We start from the raw sequence: 20630 nt of genomic DNA on the forward strand, positions 1-20630 counted from the left end.
TGTTTTTGATAGCCTCAAACTTCCTGTTTAAAACCCTTGGTGGTTAGGGAACTTTCAAATTTTAAAAACTCTGAAATGAAGTCTGAACTTACCTAGGAGAAAGTATTTTTAAGCTATTCTTTATTCACATTTGTGTACTTTTTTGACTTTTAAATCATATCTGCAAAGGTTATAAATAGGACTCCTCCAAACAGTGTTGAGGAATACTTGGGTGTGTTCAAGAAACATCCTCTATGTGTTAGAAATTATACGATGTCCACAATCCTATGTCCAATTTTTAATCTGGCAGGCCAAAGGTGAAGGCAATAATGAGAGAAAGAGGATATCCATCAATTTAATAACTGTATATTTGTTGTGTGACGTTCTGAATCTCATCTCTAAAATTTGGGAAGATGCAAAAACATGTAATCCATGGCTTTTAGATCCTATAGACTGGCCAGAAGTAAAGGGACTTCCTCCACTATCTAGAAATCTTAGAGCCACCACCCTGCACTTCTGGTATCCATCCTTGCCTTAATCTACCTGCATGGAAGGTTCCTTCTAGTTCTCTACATGTACATACACTCCCCTGCCCGGTTCCCACCTGGCCCCTGCCATACAATTCATTTATTCAGTAGTTACTGACTGCCCTGTGTGTGCCAGGCATTGTGGTAGGTTCTAGGTGTAATAAGAGGCATTAATTGAATATGCATCACTTGGGTATTTTGTTTAATTAACTTAATAAATGGTACATAGTACTTCAAAGATATCTACATTTTTAATCAGTAAGTTGGCAGTAGAATTTTTTGGCTGTTTCTTAACAGGCTGAATTTTCACAGAAAAAGAGAAAATTCTTTGCTATAGCATAACAATGATTTGGCCAGTCTATTTTTTATATGCAGGTATATATACCTTTCCCCTCAATTTATGGAAAATGTAATAATGCTTGCCAAAATATTCTTTATTGGAAAGCAATATAAAAGTTTTAGAAATAAAAGATAATGTTACATATTACTTTTTGTTATAAAATGTTTATACTTTATACCAGAATTTACTTTCCATAGTTATTCTTGCTTTATTTGAAACATTTTATATTGGATTGAAACGTTATTGAATATCTATTAGTGTTTAATTTAGATGAGCTTAATAAACTGCTAATCTGAGAACAGTGTCTTTCCCTTGCTTTTTAGACCTTTTTCCCTGAGCATGCTTGTTTATGTATATTGTGGAACTCTGATCCTGTTCGCTTCCAATCAGCCAACAGTTCTTTCTGTACTTCTTCTGGTAGTTCATAGAAAACTTCAGGATCAACATCAGAAGGAAAAGTCATTTTCTCAGTGGAAGAATCTCGCTCTCTTTTTCCTCCAAGTCCTTCGTGATGAGACACTATTGCTGTCGGTTGCTTACGGCTATCTGCAGTGAGGTTTTTGGAGACAAGCTGCTCGCTCTGTAAATTTGGAACTGAATGGAAAATAGATGCAGCGGGTTTTTTTGGCACACGGAATCCTTGAGATGCTTTAGGTCCTGCACTCATTCGTTCATCTTTTAATCCGCTGTCTACGTGACGTGAATAACCCTTTTGGCTGGACAGGTAGGAGAACCTACTGCTGTTTAAGCCTGAGGTTCCTGGTTCACAGGGAGATACAGAGGGCGTCTGTTCGCTACTGGATAGATGATCTCTAGGATTTAAGGGACTATTTTGCATTTGTTTTGTAGAAAAGAAAGATAATATTCCTCTAGAGGCGTGTAATGGACGACTCAAACTTCCCTTCCCTTGAACTTTTTCCCTAGATTTCCCAGAAAGGATTTCTTCTTGAATATCCCCTGGAAGCTGCTTAAAGACCTCTTGGTCAATACCCTCAGGAAGTGAAGAGAGTGGGAATTCATGACTGTCTTCTTTGGAAAAATTTATAGTATCTAGTGGAGACTCCCCAGTTCTTATACTTTCAAGTCTTCTAGTTGGTGGAGAATTCCAATTTGTTTCTTTGTCTTTGGAAAAATCCTCCATAGGAGTCTCTCTCATTTTCTAGAACACAGGATAACAGAATAATTTAGATATTGAATATCTTTAAGTATTCATACTGCTAAAGTATGACTGTACCTATTATCTGACCAACGTGTTTCTATCCTACTCAATAACTTGAATCCTGTCAGCCAGTTCCAAATAACTAGAGATGATTAACTCACCACAATTAGTCACACTATTGTGTGGATCCTTACTATTCCGGGAAGAGATTTCCTTCCCAAACAGCACTGAGCCAGAAGGTAGGTATGCATTTAGAGACATGGAAAAGGTCTTAACAATCATGTATTCAAACTTCCAATTCTGTGAGTGAAAGAATGATAGCCTAGAAAAGTAATTGATTCGCCTAGGGGTATCTAAGTATTTAAATATGTATGTATATATTTACTTTTGCGTATGCATGGACTAGTTTTCTAAAAATCCCTATTCTAAACTGTTATCATTTAACAAGAAGAAAGAAATACTTCTATGTCAAAAATCCAACATCATTATTAAGGTATACCACTTTAAAAAGATTAAATTTATTGGGGTGAAACTGGTTAATAAAATTATATAGGTTTCAAGTGTACAATTCTATGATATATCATCTCTATACAGCACTGTGTCCACCACCCAAAGTCAGATCTCCTTCCCTCACCATGTATCTATCCCCTTTGATCCTTTTCTACCTCTTTTATACATACCTAAAATAAAAATTTAAAACCACCTTCAATTCTAACTTGCATAATTTTTATGTAAACTTCTTCACTTCAATTTCCATCTAATTTTACGCACCATAAAAATGTATACACAGTCAAATATAACTCAGGAAACATCAACACAATAATTTCAAAAAAGTAAAAGGAGAAGAGATCTGGCCCATTGTATTTATTGAGTATCAGACACACACAAGGTACTTTCACTTATAGTTACCTTTCTCAGACTTTAATTCTCATTCTACATATTAAAAAGTAAAACCTCAACACCTTTTAAAATTTCAGTTAATAAATCGAATAAAATTGGTCTGAAGAAAAAAAGTAATTTGAAGAGGGCACTAATTCATTACTTCTATAACACTATTCTGTTTTCATTTTAAAGTTAAATGTAAATAAAATGCTACTAAAATAATACCAACCAATTAAACAATAAAAAATAAAGCAAATAATGAAAGCACTTTAAGAGTCAATTGTAGGCATGGACAATTTAGTAAAAGATGATTATTTTTTAAAGCATCCCACAGTTTGTAAATAGAGGTTCGCCAAATGGCCACACATAGGGTTTTGTTTCAGTCATCTGAAAATAAGACAATTCTAAAACAGTAGACATTTTAAATCAATATTGCTATTAGAATTCAATTTAATTTCAAAACCAAGAAAATTTAAATACTTTAACAAAACACCAAGGGCTTCCTAAACAGAAAATCTCCTTAACAGTTCTCTTTTTTAACCAATGATGCTTATGTTTTCTTCTTGATCGCAGTACAATATACGCAAGGCTACCAACTGTAGTACAACAGGTATGAGAGACATGTAAGTCATTCAAAAAATATAATCCAAGAGAAACTCTAACCTATATCAATCAAACACAAACTAACATTTGTGACTTAACGACGCAAATCCAGTCATAGTGTACTTACGAAACTGCGCTTTCCAGACTGTGAAGTTGCTGGTGATGCTGGTGTTAAATAATAATCAATAGTCCCTTTCTTAGCAGTATGTAGTGCTTTAAGGTTGCAGAAGCAGACACTTAAGAGGGTTAGATGAAATGGCATCTTCACATTCACCATGTTTCGGAAAAGTTTCATAAGTATATCAACCATTGGGGTCATCACATCATAACTTCCTAAATAAAATGTTTAAGATGATAGTATTGATATCTAAACACATATAATAATTAATATAAAAAGCTTAACCTAAATTAAAATACTAAATAGATATCATTGGGACATCTTGACAGTATACACAAAACTGGGGCATCTCAACATTAATACTAAATGTCAAATGAGTAAAAGTTTTCAGAAGATTTGAAATACAGGATATCTGCTTATGGTAGAGTAATGATGTCAGCAAATCTCTCCATTAAACTATAAAAAAGTGAGCAAGATTGTCAAAAGCAACCACTTTGAGCTTTGAGCCTCTAGAAATGAACTGAAGGCAAATCAAGTGAGAAGCACTGATTTATGAAAAGCTGCTAGTACCTAGGTAAGCAAGGAGACAGCAGCAGATTCTGGAGTTGTTCCCATCACCCTTTACACAGCTCAGCTGGTACAGCAGTTCACCAGGGTGAGGCTGGCTGTGAGAGGCAGCAGCAGAGGAGCCAGAAAGAACAGGTCTGATCTGAAGCAGAGGGCAAAAGCTCACACCTGGCAGTGTTACCAGTGAAATGCATGAAGTTGGTAGGAAACAAATGGGGAAATGACACAGCTCTCTAGCCTGATGTCACACTGCGGTTAGGGTGGGGGACAGATCAGTGGATCAGCCATAAACTTAACCAGGTGATATGGAAATGAAAGAAGCCATAGAAGGACTAGGCAAATGGCCCTCACAACCCCAGCTGACCAGGAGGCAGCACGCACAGGGAGGGGAGGGCAGAGAGGACCCCAGCTCTCCACATATGTCCCTGACGAGAACGGAGACGCAAGAGGGCCCAGCAGAAAACAGCTGAGGCAGACCTGAAATGGCCTGAATTTTTAAAGTGCTCTCCAGCCCGTGCACCTATCGGCTCATAAAAAGAAGAAGCCTTCCAGGCTCTGCCATCTGAGCTATCAGTGGCTAAGCACTAATCTAGGCTGACGCAAGTATAACCTCCTAGGAAGCTTAAATTAAAAATTTATATTTAAAAAGATGAACAGAGAAATCAGGGCAATACATCATAAGAAAGGGTGTATTCTGCAGCCTGAGTACAGACAAATTACAAAAAAATAAAAATAATAAGAATTAAAAAGCCTACCTGAAAAAAATCCAGAATTGCTGCAGTACATTATCTAAAATATCCAGTTTTCATTAAATATTACAGTGTATGCAAAAAAAGAGAGTGTGATTGATTCAGGGAGAAAAAGCAGTCAACAGAAATTAACTTTGAGTTGGGTTTAGCGAAGACTTCAAAGTTGCTATTACACAGAGTTTCAAAAAATTAAAGAAAAGCATTTTAAAGAATTAAAATATAATAACTGCCAAAAAGAGGGAATCTCAATAAAAAAAGAATCACACAAACAAAGGAAATTCTAGAGTTAAAACATACCGTAATCAAAACAAACAAAATCACTAGTCAGGCAACAGCAGTTTTGAGATGACAGATTAATCAGAGAACTTGACAGAGCAATAGCAATTATCTGATCTAAAAAGGAAAGAAGAGGAAAAAAAGACGCAAGAAATTTGAACAGAACTCACATACCTGTAGGGCATTTTCAAGCATACCAACAGTAAGTATGAGAGTCCCAGAAGGAGAGAAGAAAGAATAAAGAAACGAGTCAAAAACTCCAAAAATTTCATTAAAATATTATTCTACAGAATCAAGAAGTTCAATAAATCCCAAGTAGGAAAAACACAGAGATTCCACACTCAGACATACAGTCGACATGCTGAAACAGAGACGAATGAGTCACCGCCTAGGGGAGAATGAGAACACAGCTGTCTCTCAGCTCCAAATTCACCCTTCAGTACGTGCTCTGTGATAATGGGTTGGACTCTAAATTTTTTACACTGAACATGTTCAGCTTTGCCAGCAGAGATCACTCGAGGACCATTAAAGGAGAAAAGGGACTTCTCTTCCTGGTTCCAGTGTACGGTTATTTACTTTTTCTTGCTCCCATTACACTGTTTGCAGTACGTATGTGTGGTACACTCAGTCCCTTAGCAACCGCAAGCCTAGTGACCAAGTCAAACACTGCGCACACCAGGCCAGTGCTGTCGACAGTGGCCCCGCTCCTCTGCACACCCACCCGACGGCCTCGACTTGCCCACACTCCAAAGGGTGTTTCCTCCAGCTCTTCCTATGCAGGAACCATACCCTCCAACTTTGCGCTAGCAGATTTCCTTCCGCACAGCCACCCACCAGCCTCACCTTGCCTGCTTCCTGGGGGCTTGTTAACAGAAGCACTCCCCACATAAACACTGCGTACCCCAGCTCATGCACTGCCTGACAGTGAGCAAACTCCCCACATCCAGCTCCTCATGTGTGCCCACCTACTAGCCTCAGCTCGTCCGTGGGTCAGTGGGTGGTTTTCTCTTCACCCAATAACCATGGATCAACTCTCGGCCAGGTAACTCAAAAGATTTTTCCACCACCCTCTGTTCTGCAGCCATACCTTCTCTTGGAGAGGTAGGGAACTCCCCTTGCCAAGTCTGTCCTTCCTTGGGTACTTCTCCTCGGCCCTTAATACATCATTTTAGAGCTCTTTTTATACCTTTATAGTCAATTCCCTATCTCAGTTTAATAATTCTATGAAACTTTCCCATGCCAGTTTCTGTGTGGTTATTCTCTCCAGGTTGGTAGAAAACTGATATAACCATTAACAGCTGACTTCTTGTCATAAATTTTAGTACCAGGCAATAAAATTTGGCTCAGTAAGTTTGCAGGACTGAAATTACTTGAAGTATATTCTCTGATAAATATGGAATTAAATTAGAAATCAATTAACAGAAAAAAATATGAGAAATCATCAAATATTTGGAAATTAAGCAACAAATTTCTACATAAATTTAGGGGTCAAAAAAGAAATCAGAAGGGATATTAAAAACTATTTTGACTTTAATGAAAAAGAAACATAACAAAATTATGGAATACAGCTAAAGCACTGCTTAAAAGGAAATGTATGACTTTAAACTTGAATTATTAGAAAAGAAGTTAAGCATAAAATAATGTAAGCTTCCGCCTTAAGAAACAAGAGGAAAATGACAAATCAAACCTGAAGCAAGAAGAAAAAAAAAAAAAAAAACTATCAGAGCAGAAATAAAATAGAAAGTATAAAAACACTAGAGAAAACAATGACAAGAGTTGGGTCTTAAAAGAGATCAAAACAAATGGACAAATCTTTGCTAGAATGACAAAGGGAAAAAAATATACACAAATTACCCAAAGCAGGAATGAAAGAGGAACATTACTAGAGACCTTACAAACTTTAGAAGAATTATAAAGGGATATCAACAACTCCATGACAACAAAGTAGACAATTTGGATGAGATGCATATATTTCTAAAAGATACAAATTACTAAAACAGAATCAAAATAAATAAAAAATCTGGAGAAACTTTTAACAAATAGAGAAATCAAATTCCTACTTTTAAAACTTTCTACAAATAAAAGCCCAGTACCATAAACAGCCAAAACAATTTTGAAAAAAAATTAAAGCTGGAGAACTTATACAACCTAAGTTCAAAACTTAAAACAAGGCATCAAGACAGGGAAGAACTGATATGAGGATAAACATATAGAGCAATGGAATAAGAATGTCATGAAATAAACTTCTACATTTATGGCCATTAGCTTTCGACAATGGTGCAATGACAATTCCTGGGGAAAGAATAGTCTTTTCAATAAATTCTGCTAGAACAAATGGATGCCCCATGCAGAAGAAAGAACTAAGAATAACCCTAACCTTGTACCACATATAAAAATTACTCGAAGTGGATCTAAGTTTAAAGCTTAAAACTTTAAAATTTCTAAAAAGAAAAAAAAAAGGAAGAAAGAAAAAACCATAAAAAGAAATATCTGTGACCTTTGAATTAGGCAAGAATTCTTAGATATAACACCAAAAGCACTATCCAGAAAAGAAAATACAAAGACAATGAAATACCACTGCACAGCCACAAGAATGACTATCATACAAGAAACTGTCAATATTAAATGTCAGTGAGGACATGAAAAAACTGGAATGCTCATACATTGTTGGTGAGAATGCAAATTGCTATACCCACTTTGGAAAAATTTGGCAGCGTCCTGAAAGTTCAACTTACCATACAACCCACCAGTTCCACTTCTTGTAACCAACCCAAGATAAACAAAGTATATCTGCCTGATCACTTTCAGAATCACTTTTCACAAGAGTCAAAAAGGAAAGAAAAGAAACAATCTAAAAGCTCATTAAAAAGTTACCTCATGACATCTAACGATCATAGTTGTTTTCTCTGAACTTGGGAAACATTCTTAACTGAGTCTTTACTTTTATAATCTACTAAAAAGCAAAGTTTTCTAGTAAAAGTTTCTGACAGAATAAAGGGAATTAATAGCTCACTAAATCCCTATGAAGACTCTTCATTTATGGATCATATTTCTAACTCAAAGTTTGCTTTTTTGAGAGTCCAACCTGCTAATTCAGTTATCAAAAGCCCATACCCGTCCCGAGCTTCTGAACGATGTGGGCTGGAACCGGGCACTGCCGACTCTCACGGCCGCAGGGCCTCTCAGATGAGTGCCGACGGATTATTAACCTTACTGTGTGCGGCTTCCTTCCATCCTGGCACACTCTAAAACAGAAAGGGGAAATAAGCAATTGGAAAAAATATTACCTAAAGATTTTTTTAAATTGTCTAATATACTTACATTATCTAAAGATGCCAGAGTTGGTAACTATAACAATTATAAGTACAGTTGATAACTAGACAGTAAGCAATAAAGGTCCCTGAAGAGACCAAACAGATTTTGCAAAGTCTGTGCACTAAAGATCGTAAATTTTAAGTGTAAAGCTCTCAGGTTCCACTCAGAATTGAGTGCTAATCAGAAAAAGAACAGAAGTAAGACATAATTACAAGAAGTCATTTTATAGTCTAAGTCCAAAATGTAACTAAAAGCAAAATATTAAAATCAGCAAGAAATTAAAGAAACCGAACCATTCACTGACAGAAGCAAGTATATAAAAAGCAACAGATTTTTTTACATATTTTTAAAACATGTAAGATTACAGGGGAAATGAGATTACTTCTGTCAAAGAGCCCTCCCCAAATAGAGCCAAGAGAGCCAGTAATTATATCACCACTATGTGAGAGCAATAACTTTAAAGATCAATTATATACTATATTTAGGAAGATAAGTATATATACATGCATCTTATAAGGTGCTCCATCCAAATGGTCTTGGTTTGGGGGTTGAAAACAAGTTTTAATGATACAGAAAATTCAGTTTAAGAGTAGAAAATCCAGTAAGAGAAAGTACATGTCATTATATGTATGGCAATGCATTAAAATCACAAATACAAAATACAAATATTGTACATTGTTAAGCATCCTCAAATTGAAGATTCTGAATTGGAAATTTTAGATTTTGTAGTAAATTATTTCTTCTATTTCTTTATCACAAAATCTCTTGATTGCTGCTTTACTAAAATAATAAGTATCTTAAACAGTTCCTGGAACTCTGTTACTGGTTTAAATATCTTCCGGTTAAACTTGTTCTATTAAGTCATTATGCAATTCAAAGACAATGATTTGGTTCCCAGAACTAATTAAGACATACTAGAAAAAGGTTATGTTCTAAGCCATCTTAAACTATTGCCTATAAATTGGATTAAAAATTAGGTGAGTTGCGCTGACTGGTGTGGCTCAGTGGGTTGGGTGTCATCTTGTAAACCAAAAGGTCGCAGGTTTAATTCCCAGTCAGAGCGCAGGCCTGGGTTGTGGACCAGGTCTCCAGGTGGGGGTGTGCGAGAGGCAACCAATTGATGTTTCTCACCCTTTCTCCCTTCCCTTCCCCCCTCTCTGAAATTAAATAAATAAAACCTTTTTTAAAAATTAGATGAGTTTATACTTCTTACATACCTACAGTGTCATCATATACTCTAGAAGGAAAACTCATTCACACATGATTATTTTTTTTGCCTGTCAGTTAAACAGTATTATACTTCAATCACTGAAATAAGAGGATACGGTATAAAAGAAGAAATGGCAAGCCGAGTTAGAAATAAATGGTTAATAGTTGGTGTTTCACAGGTTTTGAGCACCTAGTCTCATTTCTGGGTTGATTCTTCAAAGAAGAGAACCTATACAATTAATAATTCTTATGTTTTTTCCATGTGCAGGACTATTTCCAGTGCCCAGGCTTTTCACAGTAGTCTTATATTTAGTTGAAGCAAAGCAGATAACCCAGTTTCACACGCATACCATGGGCCCAGCCTGAGTCATACTACTGGAGCTGGGTTGCGGTTAGTCCCAGATGCATGCAGCAAAATGAACTAGCTGCGTGGCTTTGCTCAGACGTGAGAACACACCACATGTAACAGCAAAGTGGCAGGAACTTCACCTCATCAGTTTTCTCATACTTAGTCACCCAAAACCCTTTTTCTCTACTCAGTCAGTCATCCAGACATCACTGCAGAAACACACCTACCCCATTCTGAGAAGCCAAAGAAATACTGCAAGAGGAAAAGAGAGAGCACGTACCTGTCTTATTCCGCTTATGCTAGACTGTCTGCATACGATGCCTAATCCCAACTAATACTCTTCATGTACTTACAAACCGAGAGCCCTGCACACAGCCACAGCCACTCTCACTGCTCACACACAGCCCCACGGAGCTGCTCTTCGGTCCGACTCTACTTTCTTTCACGTAGTCTCAGGCAAAGGAGATATAATGGTTCTTCTGCCTTCTCCCTCATTGCTCTCATTAACTACCTATCCTCCACTATTACAGATTTATAGGTGTTGGGGTTCTAGAGATATCCATAAAACCCCGTTAGGTAACTATCAACAGCTTAAGATCCAAGAATATAACCACAATTTTACTAAAAATCCACTGAACTAGATGGATTCAATTTAGTTACGTGCATCAATTACTACCTTTGCAATAGTTTATAATGTAGAGAAAGTCAGTGACAAATGATGTATCTTGACATCGTTTAGTCTCCAGTTAATCTGTAAATTTCACGACAGCACATCAAGTATTCTTTCCATACACTATATACAGAAAATATAGGACATGGCAAAATAGGAAATCACCTGTTCAAAAGGCTAGCAAGTAATTCTTCGATCTTATTTTTGGCTTCAACTTCTGATGAACATTTTTTAAATGAATCTTCTTCACTAAAGGACTACCAAAGAAGCACAAATAAGGATAATTGTGAAACCAATTAAGCATATCCAATTATCAGTGTATATGTCAAATAAATCAACACGTTCTTTACTAACTTACCTCTTGTGCTTAGTTTGAGCCATGTGGTTCACGTTTGTATTACCCCTTTTTTATCTGCAAGTTATTGTACTCCACTAGAAAGTGCACTAGAAGTCAAGAGAATGACAAAACTCTAGCACTCCGAGCTTTACTGTATGATTACCACAAGGCTCTTAATCTCCTAAAACGTGACTTTAACCTTGGGCAAGTTACTTAATCTTTCTGAAGTATGGTATCCTCATCTTAAAAGAACAGGAGCAAGAGAAAGAGAGGGGAAAGGGTACGAACAAACAGTAGAACTACCTACCTCAAAGGTTTGTGAAAAATTAGATGGGATGATGTATACAAAGTACTTAGTAAAGTACCTCCCACATAGAAAAAGAATCAGTCAATGTGAACTGGATGATGATACCTTTCTCAATTTCCTAAATCATTATACTACTCTAAAAACAAGAAAGACTTATTAAAACATTAAAATATTTTGCCTCATATATGTAATATAGGCTATTTAATCAAAGTGGCTAACCTTAGATTTAAATACCAATTCTTAAATTCAATTTAAGAATATTTACTAATCTATTACACACTGGCTGGGTAGCTCAGTTGGTTAGAGTGTCATCCTGATTCTCCAAGGTTGAGGGTTCAATCTCTGATCACAGCACATAACAAGAATCAATCAATGACTGAATAAATGAGTAGAACAACAAATCAATGTCTCCCCCCACCACCAAATCAATCAATACAAAAATCTATTATAATAAATTAGCCTCTTCATAGGAAAGGGATCATGTACTAACTTAATAAGCAAACTAGAATAGTAAAAACATAGCAATAAATTAGAAATCTTTATCTCAAATAATGTGCACCTGAGGTGGTCCTGATGGTGTTACAGGAGAGTTATCCTCTCCAAAACTGAGCTTCTGGATACGCTGAGCAACTGAAATTCCCAATTCCTTTTCCAATATTTTGGATGAAAAGGTTTGAAGATCATGCACACTACTGATACCCAGTGCTTCAAGGCGTTTGGCAGTTTTATAGCCAATGCCTAAAAAAAAAGAAAGAAATGCATAGGGTGTTACAAAAGCTTTTGTCCTTAAACTAAAGCTAATGAAAAACTGTTGATCGGCGGAGGGCCTGTGAGCTATAGGAACCACTTGAAAACCTGACAGCCCTAATATACCTAATACAATATAATGAACATAGAGACAACCAATAAATTCTATCTTAATAAAATGAAATTCTTACCACCTGAAAATATTCAAGAATCATGGTGATTATTCATGCACAAAAAGACTGTCACAAGAACAATTAAAATTAATTAGCATGTGCTTAGTAGTTAACCTGATTTTTATACACAACACCACACATTTATCTACAAGTTATCGCTGGCAATATTTACCACCTGAATACAACTAAGAACCAGAACACAAACCAACAAAAAAAATTTCTCATTAGCAAAACTCATATCATAAAGTTTTTTGCAGGAAAACTCAGTGATATTTCATCACAGTAAAAATGCTCAGGCAATGCAGTGCCCCTTTACTCTTCTCATTTTTAAAAAATCAGTTCTACAGTTATCTGGTTTCCTTGAACAGTAAAAGAAATAAATCAAAGGCAATGAGTGTGTAGGGGAAATTATTAAAGTGGAGTGACAGATATTTTCACAGCTGAAATGAAAGAGGGCTGGCAAGTTGCCAATAAGGAAGAGCCAGCCTGTTAAAAAAAAAAAAAAAACGAGAATTAAAAAAGTAAAGCCAAGTAATAGTTTTATGTGTCAGTATACAGTCCTCAATGTATTACAACCTGACATAATAATTGTTCTTCAGAGCACAGACTCGGGTTCATCCAAAAAGTTACGTCTGCACTACCTTAAGGAAGGCAACAGAGTGAGTAACACATTTTGGAATCACATGAACATGGGTTAAAAATGTGAAGTTATGACATCCACAGGTCGTTTCAGGTGTCCTAAAACTTCACTTCCACAGAATTCTAGTATAACATCTTTATCCCCAGCAATGTCACAGAAATGAAGTTTAACATATCCATTACTGATGTCTACAAAAATGTATTTGATCTTCAATGATACAAATTTGACCTGAAGAGATCACTGAACCCTCCAAAAAAAAAAAAAAAAAAAATCAGCTACCTCATCTTTAAAATAAAAACTTTGCCTAAAAGCTTTGGAAGGTCCCTTGTAGCCCTAATTTTATATAGAACCCCAAAATAGAGTTAGTAACAGACCAACTCTCCTCTTTAGAAGCAATGTACAGTAGAAGAGTATAAACCAGGGATTGGAAATAAAGGGCTATACTAGTATGTTTCCAGGTTATAACTTTTATGATGATATTCAAACTCTACACAAGTAGGTGAGACTAGAAAAGTACTTTACATATTTCTTAATACAGATTCCTTCCAGAAACCAGGTTTTTTTTTGTTTTGTTTTGTTTTGTTTGGGTTTTCTCCAAGAGCCAAGTACATAGGCTGTAAGAATTAATACATGCATAATCTTTTAAATTAAAGAAATACAATAATACTTTTCAAATATATTTGTCTTACCAGGCATTTCCTTTACGTGTTTCAGACTATGAATGAGATCTTGAGAACTTTCAGGTAACAAGACTGTTTGTTGATTTGGTTTAAACACGCCAGAAACTAATTTTGCCAGTAATTTATTGGAAGCCACTCCAGCACAGCCAGTGAGACCCAGCTGGTTGTACATGGCTTCCCGCATCTCCGCCGCAATCTGAGATCCCACAAGTAGTCTCATGTGCAAGACATCATGCAGGTTTATAGCTACAAAAACAGCCAATGTTATCAAAAGCCACCACAAAAATTTTTAATTGTCTCTTTTACAAATGATTTTTAAAAGGGCACAGGATTTATTTAACCTATCTGCAACTCCCCCCCACACACACACCACCATACTGTCACCCACTTAACTAATCTGCTTAGTTCTTCACAGGAATTCGGTAAAGCAAATAACTACAGGGAGTAAACTCCAAGGGCCTGTGATACAGAATGCACAGGAGTGCTTAATGATGAACAGATAGTGAAAATTGATTGCTCATAAAAAATTCCTACTGATATTAGTAAAACTTTTATTCATGTTTTCCTATAAGTAAGCATAAAGTATTATGTTAATAAGAAAGCCAACATTAGAGCTTTAAAGATCTGAATCTAAACTTGATGCACTAGATTTATAAAACCAATTTTAGATCTGTACATATTTAAGAGCTGTTTTATGAGAAGTGTAGGAAAACTATCTAGAAACAAATTTTATTAGGCAATCCTTGTCCTCAGGAGTATTTACAAATCAAATGTCGTATCTGCAATTTACTTTCAAATGGCTCACCAATCAGTTAATCAATCAATAAAGAGCAAGACAAAGCAAACATGGAAAAATGGTAACAGGTATATCTACAAGGAGGGTATAACGAGTGTTCTTATTGTATAATATTATTCTGTCAATATTTTTGTAGGTTTAAAAAAATTTAACAAAATATTGTGGGGAGGTGGAAGAGTGCACCAAAAATTATACATTCTCTTTTGAGGATATAAAACCTAGCTCTGTACTATGTTCTAAGCAATAAAGTCAGAGTTTGCTTTAAGAATTACATAGAAACATATTTGGAACATTCTTGCTACTTAGTCTTTGTAAATGACAAGAGACTACAGGTACAGGAGATGGAAAAGCTTCGTGTCTTCTGGAAGAGCACTCTAGCTCTCCCTCTTTGCTTTAACATCAGGGAAGCGGAGAACTGAAGGGGAGGTTGATCAGCTCTCAAAAAAGGGTGATAAGAAGAAGCACATGCAGAGGCCTGGAAGCAAGGTGGTCAGGGGAAGCCTTACACAAAAGCAGAATAGCTTGTCTTATCTGTGGTATAATGTGGAAGTCACCAGCAGAGTCACAAGATGTTTCAAAGCCTAATTAGTCACTGGAGCTCCCTGGAGCTTATTTTCAAATGCAAATATCCCCCTGGAAATACCAGTAGCCACTGATACTTTAATATGCGAAGGAGATGAACCATTCTGCTTTCCTGCTAAGAGCTGGCAAAGACCATCTAAACTAATTAAATAGGAGCTTCTAAAACATGGCAGGTAGGCCAGGACAAGCTTCCAAAAGGGTTAGCTCGGGAAGTCAGGGGCAACACGAGGGTCTTGGTGCCTTGAGGGGAACAAAAGCAATAGGCAATAAAGGCAAATTTCACCTACCTCAAAATTTTGCTTACAGATAGTTTTCTTAGAGAGTCAAACGTTATTCTAAAAAGTACATCAAGCCAACTTCTGTAACTTAAGGATGACCTAAAGAGGTACGACACTTAAAAACAGTCCCGCACAGACTGTGCTGGAGAAGTGCAAAGTGCACCGAGCACTGAGCTACAGAGTCCACATGCATGTTAGTCACCTAGACAGAAGACGGAAATATGGCTATACCTCCAACAAAAGCCGTAACATTTTCGGAAAGTCAATTTTTTGAACTCACTGAACATTAAGAAGTGTATGTACATTAAAATCACTAAATAGAGTAAGAACCACTTACACTGATGATTGTACACGTGACCCGACACAGTCAGAGCTGAAAGTTCATCGCTTTGAAGCTGCTGTAGTCTCTTCTCAGCCATTTCTGTTATATCCACAAAATTTTCATCAAATCCAAGTCTCTCAACAACTGGACTAAATTCCTCCAACAACTCTAAATTTATATAATATTGGAACACAGATGTAACTGAAGTTACAACTAGAATAAATTGAACTGTTTTATGTTTACATCAATATGTTATTAAAGGTTTTACATATAGTCACAGTACCACAATATATTTAATAAAGTCCTCGGTTAACTGGGATTTCTTTTTTTCCTGAACCACATTTTGAGTAAAGGCAAATTTTTCCAACAAAATAAGTCAGAATGATATTCCTGGGCTGATACTCATATCGATACATTTGGCTCAATCCTCTATACTTATAATTTCTATATCTGTAATACATTAAATATCAATGCTTATAGTTAATTATGATCTTGAAGCAGTGGGTCAAAGAATAAATTATAGTCTGCCTAGAAAAGGTAAAAAAAGTAATAATATATTCTAGCTGTATTTTCCACAGTTTTTAAAAGCAAAACCAAAATTTGTAATTTCCAATTATTACCAAGCCAAAAAGAAAACTGAGTTTTCAAAATACACCACAATTCAGTATTTTAATTAGCCATTCCCCAGCTTATTCCTTAAGGGCAGAGATGGACCATGATTTACATGTATCTGAAGGTCCAGCACCTAGCCCAATACCAAGTCCTTAAGCCAAATGTTTACTAAACTGAACTAAGATTTCATATAAATTCAAATGGACGATCAATTCTCACTTGAAATCACTGAGGAGACATTTCATTTCTCTCTGGAGCACCTACTGAAACCAGCTGGATGGCAGAAAAGTCACTATTTTTTTCACCTACAAGGTAAAATCTTTACAATTTGAGAATGTCTAACACTCCCATACATACTAGCAATATGTTGGGACAAACTCAAGTGCAACATATAGCAGTATTCAAAGTTTTAAATGCAAATTACCTTTCATCTAGTATAGCAAGTAACCTTTAGGGACTTAACTTACAAATATCCTCATAGAAGTATGTATGCCAAAATTTCCATATGAAATGTCTACAGAATATGTTTCTAAGAGCAGAAAGTTGGTAACAGCCTAATAATCCATCACTATCAGGGAAACCACAAAATTTACCATAAAATTTATCATTCAAACAAGACATTTTTTAAATAAAAGGAGCTACTACTAGTAATTATGCAGGGACACAAGGCATAAGGTGGGACATCCTGTCTCCCTACCACTAGAGGACTTCGTAGATAAGGACAGCACAAAACGCAGTGTGATGCTGCAGGTATTCAAAAGAGGAGGAGGAGCTATATGAATGTCATGAAAGATCACCAAAGGCAAGATGCACAACTCAGTGTATCATATAACCTCTTGTGTGCACAATGAAAATTAACTTCTTAATATTCAGACACACAATTTTGCATAGAGGCACAAGTACTATTTGGGGAGTCTAGCCTTGTCTTTTCTGCATGGCTCTCCTTTCTCCCATTTCAGCACTGCCTCTTCCCCTCCCGAAGGTAACCAGTGTTAACAAATTAATATGTATCCACTCGTGTTTCTCTTCCTGTCCATATATACACATATACGTGTATGTAGGAGAAGGGTTTGAGCTATTGTTTTATACATATGGAAAAATGTAATACTTTCGTGCACCTTAACTTATGCTCACTCAGCAAGGTATATATTTGAGTCAAACATACAGCACCGACGCATTCTTTTTAATGGTTATTTAATATTCCATCGCAGTCTTAGTTTATTTAGCCATTCCCATCTTCATGAGCATTTGTTTTATTCCATGTTTACTAATCATGGACTGTGCTGCAATACAAATTTTTGTACCTATGTCCTTATGTTTTTATTTCTTAGATAAACTCCTAGAGGTTATATCACTAGGTTAAAGAACATAATATGTATCTTTAACTTCAAAAAAAGTTTCTAGGTTGGCTTTTCAAAAAGGCTGTAATACTTTGTTTCTACTTTTTTTCACATTATTTTTTTGTGCAAGTATGATGGATATAAAATAATATCTTACTAATTCAAATTTTCTTAGATAATAATGAATGTAAGCATTCTTTTTTCCAGATAATTGTAAGACACTGTGCTTTTTTTGTCAATTACCTATTCATATTCTTTGTCCATTTTTCTTGAGTTTTTTTCCTTGTTGATTTGTTAGTGCTTTTGGATATCGTACATATTTAACCCTTTCATCTGAACACTGCCACAAATAATAAAAGAACAAACAGTAACAGTAGCAAAAAAGATAAATATAAAGCTAGCTTTTAACAAATTGTTTTTCAATTATGTTAAACATTACAGACGCCTCTCTCAACTAACATTAATGGATTAGAGTATAGCATATTTCTTCATAATTAATTTAAATTTCAGATTTAAAATAGTTGGCTTTCTTTAGTATATCATTTCATTTTCTCACTTTTAAATTTTATTGTACTTTTCTCATATTTACATGACACCAGTTATGACTCCAACTTTACATTTTTATGAATATTATTTACATAAAGTCATCCTCATATAAGTTTTTAAAAAGTGGGAAAGGCCCAAAATAAAGTTATTAGCAAAAAAGAAACTGTGGCATTTTTAATATATTAAAAGATTTATGTAATGGATAGTCATCCTATATGAAAATTAATGCTAAAAGAATACTGCTTATAATCTGTACCTGTAACCTTATATGACGTCTCTCTGTAACGAGTCAAGTCTTCTCCATTAACTAACACCAGCTGTGGACACTTTTCTTTTGCATCTCTAACACTCATAAGTTTCTTTACTCCAAGTTCCCTAGCTTCATAGTTGCAGGTAACCACCAAAAATTTCTGCTGAACCCCTATAAAAAATAAATATTTTGAGAAAAGTGAGAACTTAAATATCTTAAAATGTAATTTACTAATCTTATCATTGTAAATTGTAATGCAATGTTCTGATAAAAATAAAAGGCTCTATCACATTTTAAAAATATAGCCTTTCTTCATCAAAGTTCTGTAAAGTAGAACTTAACAAATTATCATGAATCAATAGATTCTATGGAGTCTTCGGCAAAAAACAAAAATCATTCTAGAATGTTTTTTCAGACAATACAAAACCAGATTAATTTATATTGAATTAACTCTACACAGCTCTATATATAACTCTAGCCCATATATTACCAAAAAATTAAAGCAGATGAAAATAATTGAGTACAATTAATTACTTGAATATCATCTTCTGAGTAACTAATGAATATAAACCAATATTCTGTTAGAAGTAGCAACCTACAGTAATTATCAGGGATCTCCTCCAATAAATGTTCTAATTATTGAACAATTCTTCCTAGTCATCTTCAGAAAAGATTAGTGAGGCGGCATTCTGAGCCCCCAAATCTTTCTTAATATGGATAATAAATCAGAATACAGTGGACACAATAAATGAGTGCTGATCCTATTTTATAACAAAATACTATCAATGTCCATAATTACCTAAAGGTTTGCCCTTTAGTTCCGGATTTGAGATCATTTCTACTTGGGCATAAAAGCAATCCAGATCCACGTGTACTATGACTCTGGATGAAGAGCCTCCTGTTGGCACCACTTGATCATGAACTGATGCACAATATGCAAAGAAATACAGAAATATATTCAGGCTGCTTATTGTCTCTGAGGAATTGGCAGTTCCTTAAAACATAGTAACTGAGAAAAAAATAATGGAAAGTGATTTTAAAAGTTTTTTCCTGGATTTATTATATCTGCCAAAGCATCTAAAAATTACAGACATGAGAGCAACTCCATCGACAGTAGGGTCTTCAGTCCTGTTTACATAGAATTTCTTTATTCACTATATTTTTCTCAAGAAGTAATAAATTTGAGGGGAAAAAAGTCTTGATCAATAATTGATGATGAAAGAGACAATCTTCTTCAGTGGATTATATGTAGCTCTCATGAAAGTAGGATTATCTGGTTCAGTGCTGAATCCCCAGACTACCAATAAATGCTCACTAAATTGAAAGAATGAGTAAATATTTCCTGGATTTAAAAAAAGTAACTTATGTTATGGGGAATGGAGGTGGGGGGAGACGCGGGAAAGATGAAACTCCGGCTGTTAACACCAGTTTAAAAACAAGGCAGGTTAAAGGCAATGTACTATTCTGGTTTGGATCCTGGAACAGAAAATGTTATACTGGGAAAAGAACAAGTAAAATGTGAATAAACCTTGTATTTTAGTTAATAGTATTATGGCAATGTTAATTTCTTAGTTTTAACACATGTACAATAGTGATGTAAGATACTAACATGAGGCGAAGTTCTTCTCCAACTTCAGTAATTTTAAATTATTCCAAAATTTAAAAGTTAAATTCCTTAAAAAAAAAAAAAAAAAAGTCAGGGAAGGAGAGCTCAAGGCTCGGGCCTCGGGGTTGGACGCTGCACGATAGCGCGGAGGCTGGAAATGCGTCGCCGGAGAGACCACCCCCGCACACGTGCTTTGCTCTGGGTTCCAAGCCCAGACATTCCCTCCAGCAGGACTAAGCCCCGGCGCCACCCCCGGAAAACTGCGCAACAAGGTTCTCCACTTCTGCAACTTTAAACCGCCTGGGAACCTCTTTTGCTTTCACTGGGCTCTTTGAGGGGCCACTACACATACACTCTTGACTAACTAGATGATGCCATCCCTCTCGGGGTCTTAACCACAAAACTTCCGGCAACCAAGGGCAGCCCTCTTGGCAGAGCCAGGAAGACGAATTGCACCAAACGTCGCGGGGACGCACCCCAACGGCCGCCGCCACCACCCGGGGCATCCGCCCGCCCCGCCCTTCTCATTTGCACCCAGGGAGGTTTCCAAGCCCCAGCGCACCCCACGAGCCAACGGACTCCCCCGCCTCCGCGCGTTCCATGGTCCGAACCACGTCCTCCTCCTCGTTGCAGCCGCCTTCCTCTTTGGGCTCCACCCCCAGCTCCTCCAT

At 36.1% G+C, this 20630-nt stretch overlaps 1 protein-coding gene across 1 annotated transcript; it reads right to left on the reverse strand.

Moving 5' to 3' along the window:
• Positions 1–903: 903 nt before the first annotated feature.
• Positions 904–20630, reverse strand: POLI (DNA polymerase iota). Its single transcript, XM_090285087.1, has 10 exons — positions 20522–20630; positions 19153–19275; positions 18360–18524; positions 15621–15773; positions 13637–13873; positions 11947–12125; positions 10909–11000; positions 8315–8445; positions 3618–3823; positions 904–2005 (listed from the first exon to the last, which is right to left on the reverse strand). Exons 1-10 carry the CDS (start codon positions 20628–20630, stop codon positions 1166–1168), a joined length of 2235 nt encoding a protein of 744 aa, XP_090141213.1. The 3' UTR covers positions 904–1165.

Source organism: Furipterus horrens, unplaced genomic scaffold (assembly GCF_987537825.1).
Source record: "Furipterus horrens unplaced genomic scaffold, mFurHor1.1.pri manual_scaffold_8, whole genome shotgun sequence".
Taxonomy (NCBI): domain Eukaryota; kingdom Metazoa; phylum Chordata; class Mammalia; order Chiroptera; family Furipteridae; genus Furipterus; species Furipterus horrens.

Bases quoted from the DNA above. Each gene is read 5' to 3' on its own strand.
- POLI (XM_090285087.1), bottom strand. From the start codon at position 20,630: ATGGAGGAGCTGGGGGTGGAGCCCAAAGAGGAAGGCGGCTGCAACGAG. The intron at 18,525-19,152 runs GTAATTATGGAC...TATTTTTTATAG, and splicing joins ACTAAAGGGCAAACCTTTAG to GGGTTCAGCAGAAATTTTTG. The intron at 15,774-18,359 runs GTACAGATTATA...ATATAAATTTAG, and splicing joins GACGTCATATAAGGTTACAG to AGTTGTTGGAGGAATTTAGT.